Source organism: Mastomys coucha, unplaced genomic scaffold (assembly GCF_008632895.1).
Source record: "Mastomys coucha isolate ucsf_1 unplaced genomic scaffold, UCSF_Mcou_1 pScaffold22, whole genome shotgun sequence".
Classification (NCBI taxonomy): domain Eukaryota; kingdom Metazoa; phylum Chordata; class Mammalia; order Rodentia; family Muridae; genus Mastomys; species Mastomys coucha.
Genome location: NW_022196905.1, coordinates 184116222 through 184125495, shown reverse-complemented (window position 1 = coordinate 184125495; position 9274 = coordinate 184116222). Strand labels below are relative to the sequence as shown.

The 9274-nt window shown below is 38.8% G+C and overlaps 1 protein-coding gene across 1 annotated transcript in view; it reads left to right on the top strand.

The window, feature by feature from the left end:
- Nucleotides 1-6: 6 nt before the first annotated feature.
- The window catches only part of LOC116069208 (disintegrin and metalloproteinase domain-containing protein 26A-like), a 120318-nt gene continuing 111050 nt past the window's right edge, over nucleotides 7-9274 (top strand). Inside the window, exon 1 of the mRNA XM_031339624.1 lies at nucleotides 7-1641. Within this exon, the coding sequence (XP_031195484.1) occupies nucleotides 100-1641 (1542 nt within the window). The 5' untranslated portion in view covers nucleotides 7-99. The remainder of the gene's footprint in view (nucleotides 1642-9274) is intronic.

Genomic DNA, 9274 nt, shown 5'->3' with positions numbered 1-9274 from the left:
TTGATATCCAGAAACTTTGTATTATTCACCTACAGTGACCAAGGTGATCTCCTGGAAGAACAGCCTTTTGTGCAGAATGACTGCTACTACCATGGTTATATGGATGAAGACCCAGAATCCCTGGTCATTGTTAACACCTGTTTTGGGAGTTTGCAAGGCATACTAGAGATAAATGGCACAACTTATGAAATCATGCCCAAGAGCTCAACTTCAACCTTTGAACATTTGGCTTACAAAATTGGAAGTGGGGAGTCAGAATCATCTCCCATGAGATGCGGGTTATCAGAAGAAGAAATAGCACGACAAATGAAGCTTCAGGAAAGCAATACCTCCACATTTTTACAAATTCCCTATGAGAATTGGTGGACTCACCACAGGTTTGTTGAATATTTTGTAGTAATAGACCATAAACTATATGTTCATAGTACGAACAATACTACAAGTTCTATAAAAGATATTTTGCAAGTGATCAATGAACTAAATGGTTATTATCTTCAAATAGATACTGATGTGATTTTAACCACTCTTCAAGTGTGGAATGAAAAAGACCTTGTCAATGTAGAACAAGAAATATCTAATGTCCTAGAAGATTTCTGCAATTGGAAGATAAACATGATTGGCAATCATGTTAGACATGATATCATACACCTTTTTGTCAGACGCAGATATGGTCAATATATAGGGCTATCTAATGTAGGTACAGTTTGTACCCCTTATAATTGTGCAGTTAACAGTTTTGTTTCTGATGTAATATCAGACTTAGCATTCATTGTAGCACATGAGATGGGTCATAACTTGGGTATGATGCATGATGTAAGTGGATGTTCCTGTGGGTTACCAAAATGTATAATGAACCCATCTAAATCGCATTCCCCAAAATTCAGCAACTGTAGTTATGAAGAAATGAACTCACTTGTTACCACAAGAAGTTGCTTATACAATATTCCAGAAGCACTAGTAACAAACCTGACAGTGTGTGGGAATAACTTGGTTGAAGAAGGAGAGCAGTGTGATTGTGGGAGCACTGAATCCTGTTCAAAAGATCCATGCTGTAGCAAAGACTGTGTTCTCAAACCAGGTGCTCAATGTGCTTTTGGACTTTGTTGCAAAGGTTGCCAGTTCCTTCAAAGAGGCACCATGTGTAGAGAAGAGAAAACTGAGTGTGACCTTCCAGAGTGGTGCAATGGAACTTCAGGTGAGTGTCCAGAAGATGTGTATAAAGAGGACGGAAACCTTTGCAGTGGTGGTGGTTATTGCTATAAAATGGCATGTCATCAACATGAGGAACAGTGTTGGAAGATTTTTGGCAATGGCAGTAGAAGTGCAAATGAAATTTGCTACATGGAAATGAATAGACGGGGTGACCGATTTGGGAATTGTGGCAATGATAGCTCGAAATATAGAAGATGCCAACTCGCTGATGTACTTTGTGGGAGAATTCAGTGTGAAAATGTGATAGAACTACCCCAAAGGAGAAACCATGAAACAGTGCATTATACTCACTTCAATAACATCACCTGCTGGACTATTGGCTATCATTTTGGGATCACCATACATGACTTTGGAGCAGTGAGCGATGGCACAGCATGTGCTCCAGATCATTTATGTGTTGACAGAAAGTGTGTCAGCACGTCTGTTCTGGTAAGTAACTGTTCACCAGACTTATGCAATATGCATGGTGTCTGTAACAATAAACACCACTGCCATTGTAATAACACATGGGAACCACCAGACTGCCGACTCCGTGGCCATGGAGGTAGTATAGACAGTGGACCACCTCCATTGAATTTCTCACATTCTAGTTTGGTTTTTTACTTCATTGGTTTTTTTATTATTTTATTGGTTGTCATAATTTCTGTAGTTGGCGTAACTAAGAAAAGATGAATTAATCCCTAAAATAAGTTGTGTAAGACCCAACATCCAATGAGAAAAATGCATTTGAAAAAACAAACTTCAGGTCTGCAACTTGCACAACCTACAGAAGATGCCACAGTTAAAAAGAGAACACAAGAGAAATAATAATAATAATAAAAATTATCCTACAAAACTTTCTTCACGTATTAATGTATTGACTTCCTATTATAGGAATTTCTCTCTCTGTCTTTGTCTCTCTCTGTCTCTCTGTGTGTCTCTGTCTCTGTCTCTCTGTCTCTCTGTCTGTCTGTCTGTCTGTCTGTCTCTCTCTCTCTCTCTCTCTCTCTCTCTCTCTCTCTCTCTCTCATTTCTCGCTCTCTTTCTCTGTATGTGTGTGCATGTGTCTGTGTTTGTGTGTGTAATCCCAGGCCAGATATTCTAGAGACCTAACTTTTTTCGTATTAAAAGCATCATCACCAAATAAAAGGGAGTCCCACCTCATCCATACTTTTCTTTCTGGTAAGCAAGGTATTGCCTAGCCTTTAAAGGACTTGATGTCTGCTACCATAGCATAGGTTGAAGCCATGGCCCTCTGTACGTGTTTCTTGGTATTTGATTTCTCTAGGTTCTAAAGCCCTTCCTCTCTTCATTCTGCTTTGTCACCTAGAGAGAAGCAGCCTCCAAATCCTATTTCCTAGTGACAATTCCTGTCAACTAGAATCTGCCCCTAGGAGAGCCAGAGTGAGATTGGAAATGTGAGAGAATAGTCTGAGGCCCCTGTCATGGTTGCTGTAGTCTCAGCTCTTAGCTGCATGGTATCAAGAGATCTCACTCTTCAGGTGGTTCTCACACAGGTTTCAAACTTCTCCAACACAACTGGACTACTTTGTTACTGTTGCTGTGATAAGACATCAGGAGAAAAACAACCAGAGAAACAAAGTGGACATTTGCCTCATCCTTCCTCATCACTGTCTATCATCAAAGGCAGTCAGGACAGGAACTTAAACAGAGTTGCTGTAGAGCCCTTGGAGGGGCTGAAACTTCCTGGCTTGATCCTCCTGCTTTCCCAGAGAGTCAAGTATAAGCAGTTTAGAAGTAGCATTACCCACAATGTGGGGGCTGGAGAGATGGCTCAGCAGTTAAGAACACTGACTGCTCTTCCAAAGGTCCTAAGTTCAAATCTCAGCAACCATGTGGTGGCTCACAGCCATCGTAATGAGATCTGACACACTCTTCTGGTGTGTCTGAAGACAGCTACAGTGTACTTACATACAAAAATAAAATAAATCTTAAAAAAAAAAAGCAACCACAATGTTTACCCCCTTCCTCCATACAGCACTAAATGAGAAATGTTCTACAGGATTATCTATAGCTCAAACTTATGGGGGTATGTTTCTCATTCAAGTTTTTGTCCACTCAGATAACAACATGTGTCAGCTAAACAAAAGTATTTCTCCAGCATAACACCACTATACTACCTAGAGTTTGAGCATGACAATGAAATATCACACCCTGAATTATGATCTCAGGTGTCTGAAGCCTCAACCTTATTCCAGAAACTCCAGAACAAAAGTCTTTCCTTATGGAATCGCCCTGCACAGCTGTGAAAGAGCCATTTAAACCCTCAACAACTATCCATACTTTCTTCCCTTCGATCTCTAATACTAGTATAGAGAACTACATCTTCAAGTTAGCACTGTTGCTCATCTCAAGGATGAGAGTTTCTTATTGTGGAATGAGGGGACAGTTTCTATGGTGAAGTCAGAGTTTCATCATTTCCCCTTTAAACTGTGGGAAGATAATTTAAGCATGGATATTTTCCCTTAAAAATCTATAATCGAAAATGATAATTCCTGACACATGTTCCTTGGCCAATATTTTTGATGATAAAATGAGATTAAGAGGTATTTACAAATTAGTGTTGGGACAAGTAAATATAAGAAAATTCTGCTTTCTTATGAAATGAAATTCAAATTCCATATTAGAATTTAAAAAATCAAATTTTAAAGTCAGACAGGATGCCGTTCTGAAAATAGTGTCTGAGGCCACTCTGACCACCCAGCATGCACTAGAGCCAAGCTTTTGGCCTCCCCAAATAACATCATATTTCTATCCACCCACAGCTGAATTCTCAATAGAAAGTTTGAAAATGAGGAGAGCCTGAAGCAATGTATTCCAAGTCCTAAAACACTACGACTGCTGCAATCTAGAATAATACACAGAGTATTACAGTGTAAAATAATTCCATGATTAAAGGAAAAAGAAAAAAATTCCATGACATAAACAGCTTTAAAAATCTTATAACTAACCATTTAAACCTGAAGGAAATACTAGTTTGAGCAAAAGAAATGAAAGAGCATAGCATATATAATATGAATATAAATATAACACAGAGTACCACTGAATACACAATTGATGACTTCAAAATAGCCACAAATAATATAAAATAGCTTGGGGTAATTCTAACAAAACAAGTGAAAGATCTGTATGACAATAACCTCAAGTCTCTCAAGAAAGAATTTGAAGAAGATCTCAGAAAATGGAGAGATCTCCCATGCTCATGGATCGGCAGAATTAACATAGTAAAATAGCCATTCTACCAAAGGCAGTCTACAGATTCATTGAAATACCCATCAAAATCCCAACACAATTCTTGAAAGACATAGAAAGAATAATTCTCAAATCATCTGAAAAGGCAAAAAAGAAAAAAAAAACCCAGAATAGCAAAAACAATTCTTAACCATAAAAGAATGGCTAGGGGAATCACCATCCCTGACTTCAAGTTTTAATACAGAGTAATAGTGATAAAAACTGCATGGTATTGGTTCAGAGACAGACATGTTGATCAATGGAATAGAACGGAAGACCCAGAAAAAGAAGAACACACTTACAGATACTTGACCTTTGACAAAGAAGCCAAACATATATATTGGAAAAAAAAGAAAGCATCTTCAACAAATGGTGCTGGTCTAACTTGCTGTCTATATGTAGAAAAATGAAAATAGATCCATATTTGTCACCTTGCACAAAGCTCAAGTCCAAGTGGATCAAGGACCACAACATAAAACCAGATATACTGAATCTCATAGAAGAGAAAATGGGAAAAATCCTTGAACTCAATGGCACAGGGAGAAATTTTCTAGACAGAACTCTAGTGGCTCATGCTCTAAGATCAAGAATTCATAAATGTAACCTCATGAAACTAAAAAGCTTCTGCAAGGCAAAGAACATAGTGAATAAGACAAATTAGCAACCTACAGATTGGAAAAGAAAAACTTCACTAACTCCACATCCAATAGAGGGCTGATATCTAAAATATACAAAGAAATCAAGAAGTTAACTTCCAAAAAACCAAACAACACAATCAAAACATAGGGTACAAAACTAAACCAAGAATTCACAACAGAGGAATCTCAAATGGCTGAGGAGCACCTAAAGAAGTGTTCAAAAGTCCTTAGTGATCAGAGAAATGCAAATCAAAATAACCTGAGATTCTCTCTTACACCAATCAGAATGGCTAAGATCAAAACCTAAGGTGACAACACATGTTGGTGAGGATGTGGAGAAAGAACACTTCTCCATTGTTGATGGGATTGCAAACTGGTACAACCCCTCTAGAAATCAATCTGGAGGTTTCTCAGAAAATTGGAAATAGATCTACCTGAAAACCCAGCAAGACCAATCTTGGTAATATACCCAAAAAATGCCCTACCATGCCACTACATTCATAACAGCCTTGTTTGCAATAGCCAGAAGCTGAAAGCAACCCAGATGTCCCATGACATAAGAATGGATACAGAACATGTGGTTCATTTACACAATGGAATACTACACAGCTATTAGGAATGAGGACATTCTGAGTTTTGCAGGCAAATGGATAGAACTAGAAAATATCATCCTGAGTGAGGTAACTCAGACCCAAAAGGACATGCAGGGTATATACTCACTAATAAATGGATATTAGCCAAAAAAAAAAAAAAATACAGAATATCCACAAGAAACAGTCCACAGAACTCAAAAAGTTCAATATGCTGAAGGACCCAAGTGAGGATGTCCCACTTGGGAGGGAGAAAAAAGCAATCACAAGCATAGAGGGATTTATGCACCTGGGAGGGAAAGAGGACAGGGACAGGAGGAGGAGAGAGGAACATGATCTGATATTGAGTGTGGGAAAATGACTGAAGCTCTGAGTGCCAGCAGAAAGAATGGAAACAGGCAACCTCAAGAAGTAGGAGGTAGGAGGGATCCTCCAGAATTTACTAGAGACCTGAGAGGTCAGAGACTCTCAGGACTCAACGGGAGAGACCTTAGATGAAATGCCCTACAGTGGGAAGAGGGGACCTGTAAAGCCTACCTCCAGTAGAAAGATAGGGCATCAAGTGAGGGATGGGGTTGCCATCCCATAGTCAAATCTTTGACCCGTAATTGTTCCTGTCTGAAAAACCTGCAGGGACGAAATGGAGAGGAACCTGGGGAAAAGAAGGTTCTGAAACAGGGCCAAAGTGGGATCCAGCTCAAGGGGAGGCCCCAAAGCCTGACACTATTACTGAGGGTACGGAATACTTACAAAAAGAGACCTATTATAATTGCCCTCCAAAAGACCCAACAAGCAGCTGATAGAGTCAGATGCAGATATTTGCACCCAACCAATGGACAGAAGCTGCTGACCCCTGTGGTTGAATTAGAGAAAACCTAAAAGAAGCTGAGGAGGAGAGTGAAACTGTATGAGGACCAGCAGTCTCAATTAACCTGGACCACTGACATCTTTCAAACACTGGACCAACAACCAGGCAGCATACACTGGCAGTTGATATGAGGCCTCCAACACATATCCAGCAGAGGACTGCCTGGTCTAAGTTCAGTCAGAGAAGATGCACTTAACCCTCAAAAGATTGGAGGCCCCAGGGGCTTTAGAGGTCTGGTGGGGTGGGCACATCGTTATGGAGACAGGATCAAGGAGGAAGTATGGAATGTAGAACAATTGGAAGGTGGGCAGAAAGGGGAATAAAATCTGGAGTGTAATCAAACCAAACCAAATTCCCTAAAGAAAATACAGGGAATAAAAGTTTGGGCAATAAGAAAAATCATATGACATGTAAATAAAGAAAATATCTGATAAAAAAAAAGTTTGGGCAAAAGAAATGAATGAGGATAGCATATGCACTATGGATATAAATATAGCACAGAGTGCTACTGAATACACAATCGATGACATCAAAAATCAACAGCAAGATGACTAAGTTAACATATACAGCATTGGCTGACTAGATAGATCAAAAAGCAAAATCTACTCATATGTTGTCTATAATAAATGCACCATAGCTTTAAAGAAAGGCACTCTCTTAGTGTACAAGGATAGACAAACATACTCCAATCAAATGAGACCAGGAAGTAAGCAGGCTTAACTAATAAATTCCAATAAATGGAAACATAAATCAAGAATACCTCCTGCCTTCAACATACATGCACCAAACTTTGAGATGCACTCTATTTCATAACTGTTTACTACTGTGTTTAAAAGCACAGATTAATATTAACCTGTTAATAGGTAATTTCAATACCCCACTTTTTCCATTAAATGTATGAGCTAGCCAAAAAAATATATGAAGAAAAAAAATAATTAACATCATGCATCAAGATTACTTAGCACACATATATACAATATGATATCCAAACACCAGTGGATACACACATTCTTCTCATCAACACATGAAAGCAATGGTAGGTAAGGCCAAACCAAGGCTTTCTTAGAGTCCTTGATAAAAGGATAAGGGGCATTTTACTGCTGTGATTTTTCTGCTGGTGGGAGTGAGTCCATGACCTTAAGGGAGTTAAGTTTTCAGTTCCTGGGAACTCTCTTTATCCCCTGAAAGTCAGTAGTTAACTGTTCCAAGGCTCCTGTGTACTTGGTCTATAGAACACTTGAGGTCCTACATTCCCTTTACACAGCATTGATTGATTGATAAGCTTCCTCCTGACTCTCTCTTTATCTGTAATTGCTTTATGTTGATTTTTTTCCCACTGCAAACAGTATATGAGACATAATGGTCCTTAATAAACTTGCCAGTATGAGCCACCAATTTAATTAGTCCTCCTGAACCCAGCTTTCTGTCATGTTCATTTTTTTCTCCCTGGTCCTTCCCTTTGAAATCACACAGTTCAGAACCCACACTTATGCAAACTCAGATCCCTGAAGCTTATCTAAAATAGCCCACTATGGTGGCCAAAAAAAAAAAAAGTTACAAATTCAAAAAGATTGGATAATTCATTGCATCCTATCTGATTGTAATGCAACAAAAATTAAAGTGGACAAAAAACAAAGAGAGGTAAACTGGATAATAGTGTGCCTCCTGTGACACAGTTGATAACTATGACATCAGAGTTTTCTCATAGCCCTTAAAAATCATGTGGGCATGACTGAAGGTCAAGTAGAATTTCATTGAAATCTGTTGACAAAAATGAATAGGTCTTCCCACATAGCACAATATAAATTTTATTTATAAAATGAATTCATGGGGATGACAAGATAACTGAGCTTGTGTAGGCTAATTTGATACATGCCTACTGAACTGATTTTAAATTGTTAGGACCCATGTGATAGAAGAAGAGACTATACGTTTGTATATGTCTTTGACCTCCCCATGGTACCCTGGGAGAGATGTAAGCATGTTTCAATGCAAATACAAACAAGAAATGAGCAGAGACAAGAAATTAAGAAAGAAAAAGAGGGTCCCCAATGAAGAAGTTAGAGAAAGGACCAAAGGAGCAGAAGGGTTTGCAGCCCCTTAGGACGAACAACAATATGAACTAACTAGTACCCTCAGAGCTCCCAGGGACTCAACCACCAACCAAGGACTATACATGGTGGGACTGATTGTTCTGGCAGCATGGGTAGAGTAAAGGATTGCAAAGTCAATCATCAATGGAAGGAGAGGCCCTTGGCCCTGTGAAGGTTCTATGCCCCAGTGTAGGGGAATACCAGGGCCAATAAGTGGGAGAGGGTGGGGTGGCAAGCATGGGGAAGAGGGAGGCAACAGGGGTTTGTTCTTGTTGTTTTTGTTTGTTTGGTTGGTTTTTGGAGGGGAAATTGGGAAAGGAGAAACCATATGACATGTAAATGAAGAAAATATCTAATTAAAAAAAAAGAAAATACCAAAAATGATAATAATAATATGCACTAACATTAGTTGCTAGTATTATTAGTGTCTGATCTGTAGTTTATTTTTAATGTGCAATTGCATCAATTTTATTAAATAAGGCAAGTGAGATATATCTCTACTAAGAAATATATAATTACAAACACAGTTTAAGTTATCTACTAAATAAACATCGCATTTAAAAATTAAAAAAAGGCCGGGCAGTGGTGGCGCACGCCTTTAATCCCAGCACTTGGGAGGTAGAGGCAGGCGGATTTCTGAGT